General features: G+C 44.1%; 1 protein-coding gene across 1 annotated transcript in view; it reads right to left on the bottom strand.

The window, feature by feature from the left end:
* Nucleotides 1-17,279, bottom strand: part of LOC124545054 (solute carrier family 15 member 4-like) — a 70,213-nt gene that overhangs the window by 42,397 nt on the left and 10,537 nt on the right. Inside the window, exons 4-5 of the mRNA XM_047123842.1 lie at nucleotides 3,871-3,942; nucleotides 854-980 (exon numbers count right to left, since the gene is read on the bottom strand). Of these exons, the coding sequence (XP_046979798.1) occupies nucleotides 854-980; nucleotides 3,871-3,942 (199 nt within the window). The remainder of the gene's footprint in view (nucleotides 1-853; nucleotides 981-3,870; nucleotides 3,943-17,279) is intronic.

The following is a 17,279-nucleotide window of genomic DNA, read 5'->3' on the forward strand; positions in this document are numbered from 1 at the left end:
CTGATCACCTGCATCCATTCATGTCCATTATGCATTCCGACGGACTTGGGCAATTCCAGCAGGATAATGTGACACCCCACACATCCAGAATTGCTACAGAGTGGCTCCAGGAACACTCTTCTGAATCTAAACACTTCTGTTGGCCACCAAACTTCACAGACGTGAACATTATTAGGCATATCTGGGATGCCTTGAAATGTGCTGTTCAGAAGAGATCTCCACCGCCTCATACTCACAGATTTATGGACAGCCCTGCAGAATTCATGGTGTCAGTTCCCTCCAGGACTACTTCAGACATTAGTTGAGTCCATGCCATGTCGTGTTGCAGTAGTTCTGCATGTTCTCGGGAGGCCTACATGATATTGAGCAGGTGTGCCAGTTTCTTTGACTCTTCAATGTACAATATTCACTGTTAACAAGTCATTGTCTTGGTATATAATAATTGTCATGACCAACAGTTGGTAATATAAAGACAAAGCAGTGAGTCCTTTGTTCTACTTGCAAACTCATGTTATCATTCTCCTTTCCATGTTGGTACAGTTCACCATTACTTGACATGACTGAAGCAGCAAGTTTATGGGTATAACTGGGCAGTGGCAGAGACTCGCGAATCGAGATGGCAAGCTCAGAGATGCCATCATTGCACCTGCTGGCAAGTTTGAAGTGGGTACGGAGCTCATTTCTGATCTCCAATACTCATGAGCCTACTTGCTTTCCCGTCACACATTCCAGCAAGCACAGCCAACATTGTTGTGTGAAATGCTTTAGTTACGGAATTGCACATGTTCTACATCTGAACTGTTAAACCATCTAAAGAAATTGCAAAAATAAAAAGTGCACTAATGCTACTAACCAATTCGCTTCAGAAGAGTTACTCTGAGGCCCATACGATCTAAAGCAGGGTATATGACGCTATTCATCATTGGAATAAGAGCCAGGATGAACACCTGATCGAAGAGGCTCAACCACGCTGTTGGCATCTAAATAGAGAAGACATCAAATTACACCAGTGAACAAAATTTACACAAGAATACACAGTATAATTAATTTTTAAATTTACTTACAAATAAAACTTAATTTTTGAAGTCTAGTAACAAAATATGTTACCACACTAGTAGGTAAGTTACTTTTAATCAAACAACAATATGTTTCAGCAAAAAGTGTTGAAAGATTTTATAAACATCAATCAGATGTCAGATTAAATAATTCATGCAAAAGTAAAATCTTAAAGCTTGTAAATCAGCAACAACTGCAAAGTTCCCATGGTTCCTGTGACTGAATCCACATACATTATTGAACCTGGAAGTACACCCACTACAATGCTTCAGAGGCTCATACTAAGAATGCTTCAGTCAAGAGACCAGAAACAATAGTTTAAATCAAATCAAACTGTAATTTAATAAGTTCTGCTATCATCAATATGGGCAAAACTTCCAGGTACAAATAACATAGAGCTGTTACCTAGTCTATATCATGTTTTGATTTTATGGTCTGTTGTTCTACACTAGCTCATGGATAATATGGGTCAAATTTAAAGTCCAATCAACATCTATGTCATCAGAGATGGAACAGTAACTTTATACAACATGGAAGGGGGATGAAATCAGTCATGGGCAAGCAGAAATAGAAGAAGAAGAAGAAGAATTTATAGTAGTAGTCGGGGGGGGGGGGGGGAACTGGAAACTTACATTAGGATTGCTAAAGTTCCTAAGGCCTACTCCTTTCATAACATCAGTCCTGCATCTGCAAAGTGTATCACCTTGCTCAGCCAAATAGTTAGAAATAATTTTTAATGCACTGAATCAGGATCTGATGCATTATCTTAATTATAACATTTCCTAATACAGAACTGCAGACTGTGAAGCATTTAATTTGAATGTGACACTGAAGAAAGATAATAGCCTGTATTCAGCATCTGGGTTCTCTGCAGACCCAGTTCTGCTTGTTCTACAGTTAACACATGCATCACAGTTTGAAAATGAAATGGTGCAGCAACTGAAAACATACTCCAAAGTTGAAGTATTCAGGACACTACCATTCTTGTGGGGAAAAATGTCTAAACTGCACACAGTTTCACCATGAAATTCTAGCAATATGTGGACCATACATAATGTCACATCCTGCCACAGCAAAATGGGTTTCATAAATTTGACCAAAGCAACATGGACGTGGGAGATGCTGAACAGGGAGGGAGGCCATCAACATCAGCCACAGATGACTATGTTCAAAAAATCAGGGAACTAATTAACAGCAATCAAAGATTGAGAATTACAGGGAAAGATAGGAAACCAAACAAATAAAACAGGGAAGAAACTAGAGTGGAAGATGTAAATAAAACTGCAATGAACAGAAATTTGAGATGGGCAGGAAACGTAGCAAGGGAAATTGATGGAAGATGGACAAAGGAAGTTCTTTGCTGGATTTTGAGATATAAGAAAGGGACAAGAGCTAATGGTGGATAGATGAAATCAAAGAACATGCAGGGGCCAAGGGGTTGTGTATGGCTGAAAGCCATAAAGCGTGGAAAATTCTGAAAAATATCCTTCATCCAGAAGTGAATGTCACTGGGCTCATTATGTATTGATAAACAGAAACTAAATATAAAACATTTTTAAACTCATCAACAGAGTCCTGAAATTACATGCTATTATGGATTTCTCCTTCTTGCTAGTCCTGCAGGATACAGAAAGTTAATAAGAGCACTAACTAGAAAGACATTACATTTTCCTCACAACATTTAGAGATGTTATCCTGATATGAGAGTCTTGTTTGCTCCAGCTACACTGTTACCAACTATGATTATAATTTGATATTTCTACCATTTTAGCGTCCCAGCCATATGTATAGTAATCAGATAATCGCACAAGAAAACAAATATTAATGAATATAGTGTCTGCCACCCCTACCTGCAAAATTAATTATTTATGTTAATTAGAGGTTCTTTTGTGTTTATTGCTGTATCACTGTCGCCTGAAAGTGAGATTAGTACCCTGCAATGTCCGGTATCAACACTTCCGGCAGCCATTAAGAGGTGCCAGGGGGCTGTTACATGTGCCTGGCTGCAGACATCGAGCTGGACATAACACCCAGCTGCCCGGTGGCTGCAAGACACTTTGAATTGTGGTCTCCCACTTCACTGCCATACCCCAAGCTGACTCTACAAATTGGCAGACCCACATCCCCAGGTTCAGCAAAGTCAGAGGGGCCCCCATGGAACAGAATCCTTCCATCTCCAGCACCACTGGCTTCCAGCAAAGATCTGGAGACCAGAACAGGCTCCAGCTGGTTCCAGCAGCAGTATGCCACCTTCCCCACTGCAAGTGGTGGACACAGCAACACCAGGCAGTGAAGTGGACAGCAAACACTTAACTGGCCACACACACCTTCACCCTACCATGCAGAAAGGGACACTTCTGGTTGCACAAACAGATTAAAGAGGGGAAGGATGCTGTATCCCCGTCCTCTGACAGTGAGATCAATACCCCATGGCAACTGTGTGGCACATGGACCCTAACACTGATGTGGTACCACAGATAAATCATAGCTGCCAGGCAGCTACAGGACACTTCAACCCTTGCTGGGCTTAAATCTGTACCTCACTTACAAGGCACTGTAGTAGGCTGGCTGTTTACTGGATTTCAACTGGACTGTATTTTGGATTACCGTTCTACAATTTACTTGTGGTTTTACTTGATGCTGGACTATTCTGTCACGACTTCACATTTTTCAATGACCCAAGGCAGTCTGGAATTGCAAACTATCAAGAGATTACGCCATATCCATATTTTCTGTAGTAAAGAGTGTGTTTCACATTAGCAGGTATAATACTTATCATTTTCACTTCATTTGCAATACAAAATAAATACTTACATTGAAAACATGCGAATTCTCACCAAATCCAATCTTTAAGTGTACCCCCTGTTCCTGGAAGCCCGTTTCAATCTGTGAAAGAATTGAAAACATACCAAAATTATTGATAGCATAACAGCAAATGACCACAGTAGCTTATTGATTACATTCAAGACGATGTGACCTTTTGAGTAAATAATGCCCCAGATGTATCAGAAAGATTTTTTGTAGTATGTAGAAGAACATATGAAGGGCTTGTTTCAATAGTGGTACAAGTCCATTACCTCCACTTTTCTTCCTATAATGCTTCTAAATTAATGATCCAAACAGAAAGAAAGGTTCATCTCTAGCAAGAAGCCATATGCTTGAATATTTCTGGTATCTCAACTGCAGATTTTTCAGCACTCATTTAACTTTAGGACTCTGTATCTCACAATGAACAAAAATGGACTTGTACCACTATTGAAATAAGCCCTTCATATATCACTTCTACAGAAGACGATACATCACTTATTCTGCAAATTGCGCCCCCAAGGAGGAATGGATACAAGTTGTGAAAATCATGTGATAGAATTTCAAAGTGACTGCACTTGTACACGATTAGGCACGCCCCTTGAAAGTGTCATTATGTAATGTAAATCTGTAGCTATAGACCATTCTGCTGTAGTGTTTGTCCTACCACACCACATTCTATAATGGCAACCACTATTACTTTATTCACCAGTCTATTTTATTTTATGCTAATACACCACAAACTGTTGCAACTGTCAGTTGCTTTCAGGGTGTGACCATGTGTACTATTTATTTTTCTGCATTGTGAGCATTTTTGTACTGCAATTATCTATAGTTTTTCCAAGGCAGAGCTAGGTAACAAACCGAGAAACAAGTAAGTAAAATTCCCCAAAAAATTAGACTCAGTGGCCACTTTACCTTCCGGTTCTCAGATCAATTTGTATCTGGACTTCTATCTTGCAAGCCAGCAGGCAGGGCATTATGTTATCTGTATAAGATCACACAAGATGGCCTCACTAATATCAAAAAGTGAAACAGTGAACTGATTGTTACAAATGTGCTTTATCAAACCATCAAATTGAAGCCAGTATGCAGGGTAATGCAACTGCAGCAGAAAGTTTATAGAACATTGGCCTGCATTGAATCAAACACGTTGAGCATGGAACATCTACATTTACATAATTACTCTACAATTCACCACTAAGTGCCTGGCAAAGGGTTCATCGAACCACCTTTAAGCTACTTCTCTACTGTTCCACTATCAAACAGCACACAGGAAAAATGAACTCAAATTTTTCCATGTAAGTTCTCATTTCTCTTATTTTATTTTGATGATAATATTATTGATGATAATAATATTTTCACACTCTGAGGAAACAATAGATGATTGAAATTTCATGAGCAGGTGCTGATGCAGTGAAAAATGCCTATGTCTTGATGAGTGCCACCCCAATTTGTTTATCATATCCATGGTACTTTCTCCTCTATTTTGTGATAATACAAAATGAGATGCCTTCTTTGAACTTTCTCAATGTACTCCCTCAACCCTTTCTGACATGGGTCCCACACAGCACAGCAATAGTCCAGAAGAGGATGGACAGGCATAGTGTAATCAGTTCTTTCGTAGACCTGTTACATTTTCTAAGTGTTCTGCCAATATATCACAGTCTTTGGTTTGCTCTGCCCACAACATTATCTATGTGATCATTCCAATTCAAGTTATTCTTAATTGTTATCCCTAAGTATTCAGTTGAGTTAACAGCCTTTAGATTTGTGCGATTTATCATCTAACTGAAATTTAGTGGATTCTTTCTAGCGTTGATGTGGATTATTTCACACTTTTCATGGTTTAGAGCCAATTGTAATTTTTTGTACCATGCACACAACTTGTCTAAATAATTCTGGAACTCGTTTGTGTCATCTGATGACTTTACATGTTGGTAAATGATAGCATCATCTGCAAACAATTAAGAAGACTGCTCAGAATGTCTCCTAAATCGTTTATGTAGATCAGGAACAGCAGAGGGCCTATGACATTTCCTTGGGGAACACCAGATATTACTTCTGTTTCAATTGATTTTCTGTCACTTATTATGAACTGTGACCTTTCTGGTAGGAAATCACTAATCCAGTCATACAACTGAGATGATGCTCCATATGCACGCAATTTAATTAGATGTCGATGTGAGGAACAGTGTCAAAAGCCTTCTGTAAATTTAAAAATATGGAATCAATTTGACAACCCCTGTCAATACAACTCGTTACTTCATGAGAATAAAGAGTTAATTGTTTCACAAGAATGAAAATTTCTGAATCCACATTGGCTATTTGTCAGTAAATTGTTTTCTTCGAGGTGATTGATAATATTCAAGTACAGTATAAGTTCCAAAACACTACTGCAAATTGATGTTAGTGATATGGGTCTGTAATTCAGTGGATTACTGCTATTTCCTTTCTTGGGTATTGGTGTGACTTGTGCAACTTTCCAGTCTTTGGGTACAGATCTTTCTACGAGCGGGCAATTGTATACAATTGCTAAGTACAGAGCTAGTCTATCAGCATACCCTGAAAGGAACCCGACTGGTGTACAATCTAGACCAGAAGCCTTGTCTTCCTTACATGTTTTAAGCTGCTGTACTACACCAAGAATATGTATTTCTAAGTTATTCATGTTAGCAGTTATTCTTGATTCAAATTCTGAAGTATTTACTTTGTCTTCTTTTGTGAAGGGATCTCAGAGAGCCACACTTTTAGTAACTCAGTTTTACTGATGCTGCCGTCAATAACATTGCCATTGTTAACACACAGTGAAGGTTTTGATTGCTTCTTTCCACTGGTGTACTTTATATACACCAAGTTTGCCATCCACACACAATGGCAAACATCTCACTACAGGTTAACCACATGCGCTGCATATTTCCCGTTTGAGTATTGCCTCAATAATGAAACCCTTGTCTGTCAATGCCTTCAATACCATATTACGAGGCACGTTTAATAAATAAGTGTACTTGATCATAATATGATTTTTTTTTTTTTTTGTGGGTTGGCAACACCGTAGAAGGGTACCCATGTCAAAACTGTGGAACACAAAGACAAAGAGAGGAGTTAAACATGACCACATATCAATCCCAATTGATGGAAGAGAAGACAGCTAAAAACAGGGACAGGGAGAACAGTCTATAAAATATGTCATAGAGAAACAGAGATCCAGAAATAAAAATTAAATGTCCTTCACCCATAGTGCTACGACGGATAAAAAGTTAAACATAGTCAACAGCCCGCATGTCATTTGCTAAAATGGCCAATAACTCAGATGGCAAACACAAACGAGAACAAAAGCAGTTTTTAAAAAAAAAGGGGGGGGGGGGGGCATTCCATCATGAAATGGCGGCCCATCGAAAGTTGAGTGCAATGTGCACAAAGTGGTGGGGGAGCACCACTTAACAAATGGCAACGGCTAAAAAGACAGTGCCCAATATGCAACCTAATTAAAATGATCTCTTCACGGCAAGAGGACCAAGAGGAGGTCATCCAAGTCACTGGAAGATGCTTCACAACCCAGCGCTTGTTGCCATGAAGGGAGGACCAGCGGTGATGCTAAAGTAACACCACCTGCTGACAGACAGCAACACAGAGATCATTGGAGGGCACATAAGAACTAGTGGACTGAGGTAAAAGGACTGCAGCCTAGGCAGCAGCATCAGCAGCCTCGTTTCCTGCCAGGCTAATGTGACCAGGAACCCACAAAACACAACAGAGGCTCCATCAAGAGTGAGCAAGTGACAGCTTTCCTCGACCCGTTGCACTAAGGGATGGACAGTGTACAGCACAGCGAAACTTTTAAGGGCACTAAGAGAGTGAGCAGATGATGCAACTGAAAAGTCTGTGTTGCCAGATTTACCACATGTCCTGATACAGGGCGAAGTGATCTGCTGTAAATACTGAGCAGTGTTGCGGAAGCTGATACCGAAAAATGTCAGTGCCAATGACGAAGGCACACCCAACACCACAGTCAGTCCGATAGCCATCAGTGTACTCAAAGGAACTATCATAAAGTTCCATGTGAAGGTCATGAAACTGAAGGCGATAGTGGAAGATCAAAGCAAGTTAGTGAAACGTAACACAAAGGATTATAAACATAACTGATTTGAAGAGGTAAAGGAGAAGATGACAAAGACTCTAGACAGCATGGTTTGTGAGACAGTCACTAAATGCACTACACTATGATGAGTGACATGTCTAAATGGGCAGTGACGATTTTGCCCCTTGCAGAAGTTTGGCAATGGCAGCTGTTTTGTGATCTTGTGCACAAAGAAACATTTTCCAGTGGTTGAAGCAATGTTGATATATATGATATATCTATTGACATAGATGGACATGCCTTCAGACAACAGAATGTGCCACTCCTAGCAGTGGGATTGGTTATGTTGACGATGTGTGTGGAATAGGTCTTGTGTCCAATGGTTGGGAAGATAAGTGGCATAATGGTAAAATAGGATTATTTTTTCCACCCTGGTATTGTTTAACTCTGTACTTGTTATTCAATATGCACCTGTTGAAACAGACTGGCCACAACAGTGAAATAAAGCTTTTTAAAAGTATTTCCGACAGGTTGCTGTCTCGCTCAACAACCTTTAAATAAATTAGGATACTCAAATGGGCTCACAAGGAGGTGGAACTGCTTCTTGGGAGGGATAGGGATGACTACTTCAAATCTGAACATGCCTAATAATAGACAAAGTTACACTGTAGGACATAAAATTTTGATGAGCACTGCAGTAGCCACCAGGAAGATCGCAGGAGGCGCACATCAGCACAGCGTGTCATGGACAGTAGTTGCCACAAGTAAAGTCCTGTCCACCAGAGGGCACGCGGGAATTCGGCAGCGCCCTCTGCCGGCGGAACAACAACAACTCAGGCAGCACAGGCCGTGCCCAGTCAGTTTTACATCGAGCATGCCTAGCAGATAGTTCCTGGTCTACACTATGTGAAGTGTGACGGACAAGATGAATCGTGTTAATACACAATTGGCGATGAGTAGGGTCGTTCTTTCGCGTGTTGTGTCGTCGTTCCGGTTTCGCAGCTTATCCACGGCACGGAGGATTTAGTGCGGGTTTTGGTTGAGCAGCGGAGTTCATGGCAACTGCGGAACAAGCACTTCAGGCATTGCTCTCCACGCAGTCTGCTCCAGCGCCATTCCCTCCTCCCTTTCCGCTGTATGACGAGACGGTGGAGGATTGGGACGCATATGAACATCGCCTTCGGCAGCATTTCCAGGCATTTCATGTTGCCGATGCGGAGGTACGTCGTGCTCTTTTCTTGTCTTGGATATCTCCCTTGCTGTATCAAGTTTTGTGGCAGCTATCGCCATTGCAGGAACCCTCGTCCTTGTCTTTCGATGCATTGTGTTCATTGCTGTCTTCATATTATCGCCGCCGCACGCATGTTGTGGCGGCTAGGGTAAGTTCTATCAATGCAAGAAACAGCCCCATCTGTTTTACTGGGCGTGGGCCACTACCCTGCACGGTCTTAGTCGCAAGTGTTATTTTGTCACAGAGCAGTCGCGAGAGTCGTACGCCCACATTATGGTGCGAGACGTCATTGTTCGTTCAGCCCCTGATAGGGAGGTCCGGCAATGGGCCCTGGAGTTGGAAGACCCTTCCCTTGAGGAAGTCCTGTCCATCGCTCAATCGTATGAAGTCTCTCATGCCGCAGGTCAACAGTTGGAAGTGTGGTGCGACGTCGCAGCGGTTCAGGATGGCGCGGCCGTGCCCACTGCGTCCGGGGTGGATGACGTGCGAGCGGTACAATCCGGCCGTTACGGCCGCTCCCGCATGGTGCATAAGCAGAGTTCCAGCCGCCGGCCCCCGTTACCGTCCTGTGCGTCGTGCTATATACATCATGATTGGTCAGAGTGCCCCCAGCGTTGGGCCATTTGTCGCAAATTTAATAAAAAAGAACACATTGCTAAAGTTTGCCGCTCAGCCTCAAAAGAATCGAAGGAAGCAGGTACAGAGGACACGGATGTTGACATTCAGGAAGTTTCATCGGGCCAGGCTCCCGACGCATCGGAACACACTCTCTTTATTGAGGTGTCGGTTCGGCCGCGCCGATTACAACTGCAAGTAGATACGGGCGCGAGAGTTTTCTTGTTGAATGCACAAACTTACTCCAACCTTGGGTCGCCCCCGTTGGCGCCAGTTTACCGGTACCTCCGCGGTTATGGTGAACAGTTCATTCCCCTACTGGGTCAATTCACTACCGACGTTACTTATAAATCAGTCACTCGGCCTCTTACTTTCATTGTTGTCAGTGATGCGAGCTCCGCTAATCTTTTTGAATTGGATGCATTTCAAGCTTTCGGTTTTTCTATCGCAGACACCATACAGTTGGTCCCCGAAGACGTTCCCTATCAGTCATTGGAATCTTTGACCTCTGACTTTAAGGATATATTTGAGGAGGGCCTGGGCCGTGTTTCAGACTTTGAAGCTCACTTAACGTTGAAGGCATCAGCTCGCCCGCGTTTTCTATGCACGAGGCAGATCCCCTTGGCTCTCCACCCTCAGGTAAAAGCAGAGCTAGACCGGCTGACAGCCCTCGAAGTCGTTCTTCCCATTTCTTCTAGTGAGTGGGCTTCGCCCCTCGTTATTGTCAGGAAACCCTCGGGGAAATTACGTCTTTGTGGCGATTTCAAGGCTACCATTAATTCCCAATTGGTGGTGGACACCTACCCCTTGCCTCGTTCTGATGAATTGTTCTCCGACACGGCGGGAGGCCAATATTTTTCGAAAATCGATCTTTCAGAGGCTTATCATCAGATACCACTTGATGAGGACTCCAAACGGCTGGCAGTCGTCAACACCCCGTTTGGCCTTTACCAATATCAGCGGTTGGCCTTCGGAATATCCAGTGCCCCGGCGATATTTCAGCATTATCTTGAGCACGTCACGTCAACAATCCCTCATTGTATTAATTACCTGGACGACATAATTGTCACAGGCCACAGCATGAAGGAACACTTGCACAACCTTCGAACCCTCTTTCTCAAATTCAGGTCCGTGGGCCTGCGTTGCAACCTACATAAGTTGAACTTCTTCCAACCGTCCATTGAGTATGTGGGCTACACCATCTCTCGCCACGGTGTCCAGCCACCTAGTGGTCCAAGGTATCGTCGACCTTCCGCAGCCCGCTTCGCTGAAGGAGTTACAAGCTTTTTTAGGCAAGATTGCCTATTACCACCGGTTCATTCCCAGGGCTTCCACCATAGCCCGCCCCCTGTACTGCCTTCTGCGCAAGGGTGTTCCTTTTGATTGGTCGCCTACATTCGAGTGAGCGTTCACCTCGTTGAAGGGCCTTCTCACATCAGCACCTTGTTTGGCTACTTTTGACTCCAATAAGCTGTTGGTCCTGGCTACAGATGCTTCGCAGTATGGGGTGGGGGTGGTCCTGGCCCATCGCAACTGGGATGGCTCCGAGCACCCACTGGCGTTTGCACCTAAAACTCTTAGTCCTGCGCAGGCCCATTACCGCTAGGTGGAAAAAAGAGGCTTTGGCCATTGTCTACACTGTTACCAAGTTTCACCCTTTCTTGTATGGCATGAAGTTTCAGTTAATCACTGACCATAAGTCATTAATATCGTTATTTGGCCCTGCCTCTCAGATTCTGGATAGGGCGGCCCACAGACTGCAGCGCTGGGCCTTGTTCCTCTCTAAGTACCATTATGACATTCATTTTCGCCCTACCGGACAGCATGCCAACGCTCTTTCACGTCTTCCGCTGGGCCCAGATCCTAAGTTCGATCGGGAAAAGATTATGTGTTTTCATTTGGATGTGGCGTCCCGCCTAGTTCTAGAGTCGCCACGGAAATGGCAGCTGATCCAGCTCTCTGGCAAGTAGTTCGCCTCGTTCAGCAGGGGGGGTCGTCCCGACCTCCAGGCTGGGCCTCGGACCCTCTTTGTAATTATTTTGTTCTACGAGACCAACTCCCAGTCTTGGAAGGAGTTCCTCGCATGGTTGTTCCTGCAAGTTTGCGAATGGAGGTCCTCACGTTATTACATGAGGGGCACTGGGGTGTTTCCCGTACTAAAACCTTGGCTCGCAGACATGTGTACTGGCCGGGTATTGACAGAGAAATTGAGCACTTGGTGGCCGCCTGTTCCCAGTGTGCGAGCCAACAGGCATCTCCCAGGTCAGCGTTCTCTTCATGGCCGCCTGCAACCCAGGCATGGGAACGTGTTCACATAGATTTTGCGGGCCCGTTTCTCAATGGCTTTTGGCTCATTGTCATTGATGCTTATTCCCGATTCCCATATATGGTTCGTTGGTCCTCAACCACTTCAGAAGTTGCAATCCAAGCACTCGCAAAAATCTTTTCTGTGGAAGATCTGCCAGTCACCCTGGTATCGGACAATTGACCTCAGTTTATTTCGCAGACCTTCCACGATTTTTGTAGGCGCTTCGGTATTCGGCACCTTTGCTCTCCCCCCTTTCATCCACAATCGAATGGGGAAGTCGAGCGCATGGTGTGCTCATTTAAGACGCAGATGAGGCGTTGACGTTTTTCTTGACGGCATACTGGACCACACCGATGGGAGAACGTAGCCCCGCAGAGCTCCTCCACGGGCGCCAACCAAGGACTCTGCTGCACCTCCTCTGGCCTGGTCCTCGCCAGTCTTCGCAAAACGGGGTACCCAGCTTTCCACCGAGTATGTCGGTGTGGGCACATGGGTTTGGTCGCAATCCACGTTGGATACCGGCGGTGGTCCTGTGCCGCAATGGCCACCGGCTCTATACCTCACAGGCGGGGAACTGGAAGGTACGTCATCACCAAAATCAGCTACGTCCACATTTGGGCAGCCACCCTCCCACCCCTCAGGCGCCGGCTTCCCCACTGCTGGCACCCGTGTTGTTTTCTCAGGGGACGCTACCGCCCCTCCCACCTGTGACTCTGCCACAGCGATGGTTCTCAGCCTTGGCGGCCTCCAGGAGCTCCAGCACCGGCATCGCCGTCGTTAGAGATGCCCCGGCAAAAGCTGCCCCCCCTCGCAGGCCCGGTTTCTCAGGAGGCTGGTTCACCTGTGGTCAGCCTTCCCCATCGTCCCTGTCACTGGGTCTTGCCCCTCCCAAGGTGGAACGGGATCAGGAGTTCGACAGCTTGTCGCCCATTATGTCCCGGACTCCGTTGGTGGGACGTCAGGGGCCTCTTCGTGTGGGTCAGTTCCAACTGTATTCGAAGGTTCCGGCTCGAGGGTTGGCAGATCCCCCCCGACTCCAGCATTCCAATAGACGTGGAGGTCATCGCTACTGCATGACGCTCCACCTTCCGACGCAGTGGATCACAGTGGCTTCGCCCCCCGAAGGAGGAGGAGTGCAGTAGCCACCAGAAAGATCGCGGGAGGTGCACATCAGCACCGCATGTCACGGACGGTAGTTGCCGCAATTAAAGTCCTGTCCACCAGAGGGCACGCGAGAATTCGGCCGCGCCCTCTGCCAGCGGAACAACAACTCAGGCAGCACGGGCCGTGCCCAGTCAGTTTTACATCGGGCATGTCTAGCAGACAGTTCCCGGTCTACACTATGTGAAGTGCGACAGGCAACGTGAATCGTGTTAATACAAGCACACCTTCTCCCAGGCCAACATCATTTCTCTGAGCTGTACAACTGATCTTTGTCACTCCAAAAGTATATTTGAGTTCCATCACCATCCCAGTTTCAATTCCTACCAGTCCTAGTATTTAATTTCTCTCTGTCCACTTTCTAGTCATATGTCTCTGATTTCAGTCCCATTTCTTGCTCCCTTCCTCCCCCTCTATCGCCATCATCAAGATCCATATTTTCCTCTGTTCCTCAAACTGCTTATATCCGCACTTATGAGCAACTGAATTAGTGATCACCATTATGTTGGAGAAATAGTATTCATGTTGCCATACAGAATAATTTGGCCCATCACATGACTGGGTTACCACCAGACCCTGTAATGGACCATTCAGTGTTTTTTGGATGTGGTTGCTTTGTAGGTCCCCCTCCCATGAACCATGGATCTTGCTGTTGGTGGGGGGGCTTGCGTGCCTCAGCGATACAGATGGCCATTCCGTAGGTGCAACCACAACGGAGGGGTATCTGTTGAGAGGCCAGACAAACATGTGCTTCCTGAAGAGGGGCAGCAGCCTTTTCAGTAGTTGCAGGGGCAACAGTCTGGATGATTGACTGATCTGGCCTTGTAACATTAACCAAAACGGCCTTCCTGTGCTGATACTGCGAACGGCTGAAAGCAAGGGGAAACTACAGCCGTAATTTTTCCTGAGGGCATGCAGCTCTACTGTATGGTTAAATGATGATGGCGTCCTCTTGGGTAAAGTATTCCAGAGGTAAAATAGCCCCCCATTCAGATCTCCGGGTGGGGACTACTCAAGAGGACGTCGTTATCAGGAGAAAGAAAGCTGGCGTTCTACGGATCAGAGTGTGGAATGTCAGATCCCTTAATCGGGCAGGTAGGTTAGAAAATTTAAAAAGGGAAATGGATAGGTTAAAGTTAGATAAGGGGGAATTAGTGAAGTTCAGTGGCAGGAGGAACAAGACTTTTGGTCAAGTGAATACAGGGTTATAAATACAAAATCATATGGGGGTAATGCAGGAGTAGGTTTAATAATGAATAAATAAATAGGAGTGTGGGTAAGCTACTACAAACAGCTGAGTGAACACATTATTGTGGCCAAGATAGACACGAAGCCCATACCTACCTACTACAGTAGCACAAGTTTAGATGCCAACTAGCTCTGCAGATGATGAAGAAATTGATGAAATGGATGATGAGATAAAAGAAATTATTCAGGTAGTGAAGGGAGACGAAAATTTAATAGTCATGGTTGACTGGAATTCGAGAGTAGGAAAAGGGAGAGAAGGAAACATAGTAGGTGAATATGGATTGGGGGTAAGAAATGAAAGAGGAAGCCGTCTGGTAGAATATTGCACAGAGCATAACTTAATCATAGCTAACACTTGGTTCAAGAATCATAAAAGAAGGTCGTATACATGGAAGAATCCTGGAGATACTAAAAGGTTTCAGATAGATTATATAATGGTGAGACAGAGATTTAGGAACCAGATTTTAAATTGTAAGACATTTCCAGGGGCAGATGTGGACTCTGACCACAATCTATTGGTTATGAACTGTAGATTAAAAGTGAAGAAACTGCAAAAAGGTGGGAATTTAACGAGATGGGACCTGGATAAACTGACTAAACCAGAGGTTGTAGAGAGTCTCAGAGAGAGCATAAGGGAACAATTCACAGGAATGGGGGAAAGAAATACAGTAGAAGAAGAATGGGTAGCTCTGAGGGATGAAGTAGTGAAGGCAGCAGAAGATCAAGTAGGTAAAAAGACGAGGGCTAGTAGAAATCCTTGGGTAACAGAAGAAATATTGAATTTAATTGATGAAAGGAGAAAATATAAAAATGCAGTAAATGAAACAGGCAAAAAGGAATACAAACGTCTCAAAAATGAGATCGACAGGAAGTGCAAAATGGCTAAGCAGGGATGGCTAGAGGACAAATGTAAGGATGTAAAGGCTTATTTCACTAGGGGTAAGATAGATACTGCCTACAGGGCAGAGCCCTTTGGAGAAAAAAGAGCCACTTGTATGAATATCAAGAGTTCAGATGGAAACCCAGTTCTAAGCAAAGAAGGGAAAGTAGAAAGGTGGAAGGAGTATACAGAGAGTCTATACAAGGGCGATGTACTTGAGGACAATTTCATGGAAATGGAAGAGGATGTAGATGAAGATGAAATTGGAGATACGATACTGCGTGAAGAGTTTGACAGAGCACTGAAAGACCTGAGTCGAAACAAGGCCACGGGAGTAGACAATATTCCATTGGAAATACTGACGGTCTTGGGAGAGCCAGTCCTGACAAAACTCTACCATCTGGTGAGCACGATGTATGAGACAGGCGAAATACCCCCAGACTTCAAGAAGAAAATAATAATTCCAATCCCAAAGAAAGCAGGTGTTGACAGATGTGAAAATTACCGAACTATCAGTTTAATAAGTCACAGCCGCAAAATACTAGTGTGAATTCTTTACAGACGAATGGAAAAACTGATAGAAGCCTACCTCGGCGAAAATCAGTTTGGATTCCATAGAAATGTTGGAACACGTGAGGCAATACTGTCCCTACAACTTATCTTAGAAAATAGATTAAGGAAAGGCAAACCTACGTTTGTAGCATTTGTAGACTTAGAGAAAGCTTCTGACAATGTTGACTGGAATACTCTCTTTTAAATTCTAATGGTGGCAGGGGTAAAATACAGGGAGCGAAAGGCTATTTATAATTTGTGCAGAAACCAGATGGCAGTTATAAGAGTCCAGGGGCATGAAAGGGAAGCAGCGGTTGGGAAGGGAGTGAGACAGGGTTGTAGCCTCTCCCCGATGTTATTCAATCTGTATATTGAGCAAGCAGTAAAGGAAACAAAAGAAAAATTCGGAGTAGGTATTAAAACCCATGGAGAAGAAATAAAAACTTTGAGGTTCGCCAATGACATTGTAATTCTGTCAGAGACAGCAAAGGACTTGGAAGAGCAGTTGAACGGAATGGACAGTGTCTTGAAAGGAGGATATAAGATGAACATCAATGAAAGCAAAACGTGGATAATGGAATGTAGTCGAATTAAGTCGGGTGATGCTGAGGGTATTAGATTAGGAAATGAGACACTTAAAGTAGTAAAGGAGTTCTGCTATTTGGGGAGCAAAATAACTGATGATGGTCGAAGTAGAGAGGATATAAAATGTTGACTGGCAATGGCAAGGAAAGTGTTTCTGAAGAAGAGAAATTTGTTAACATCGAGTATAGATTTAAGTGTCAGGAAGTCATTTCTGAAAGTATTTGTATGGAGTGTAGCCATGTATGGAAGTGAAACATGAACGATAAATAGTTTGGACAAGAAGAGAATAGAAGCTTTCGAAATGTGGTGCTACAGAAGAATGCTGAAGATTAGATGGGTAGATCACATAACTAATGAGGAAGTATTGAATAGGATTGGGGAGAAGAGTAGTTTGTGGCACAACTTGACCAGAAGAAGGGATCGGTTGGTAGGACATGTTCTGAGGCATCAAGGGATCACCAATTTAGTATTGGAGGGCAGTGTGGAGGGTAAAAATCGTAGAGGGAGACCAAGAGATGAATACACTAAGCAGATTCAGAAGGATGTAGTTTGCAGTAAGTACTGGGAGATGAAGAAGCTTGCACAGGATAGAGTAGCATGGAGAGCTGCATCAAACCAGTCTCAGGACTGAAGACCACAACAACACAACAATAACAAATGTTGTAGGTGTGAGATGCATGGAACATTCCATTTCCAAAATCATCCAGGTACTGGTCTTTTCATGTGCCACCATGTCAAGGGTGTATCTGTAACCAGG

The sequence above is a fragment of the Schistocerca americana genome, chromosome 8, assembly GCF_021461395.2.
Source record: "Schistocerca americana isolate TAMUIC-IGC-003095 chromosome 8, iqSchAmer2.1, whole genome shotgun sequence".
In the NCBI taxonomy this organism is placed as follows: domain Eukaryota; kingdom Metazoa; phylum Arthropoda; class Insecta; order Orthoptera; family Acrididae; genus Schistocerca; species Schistocerca americana.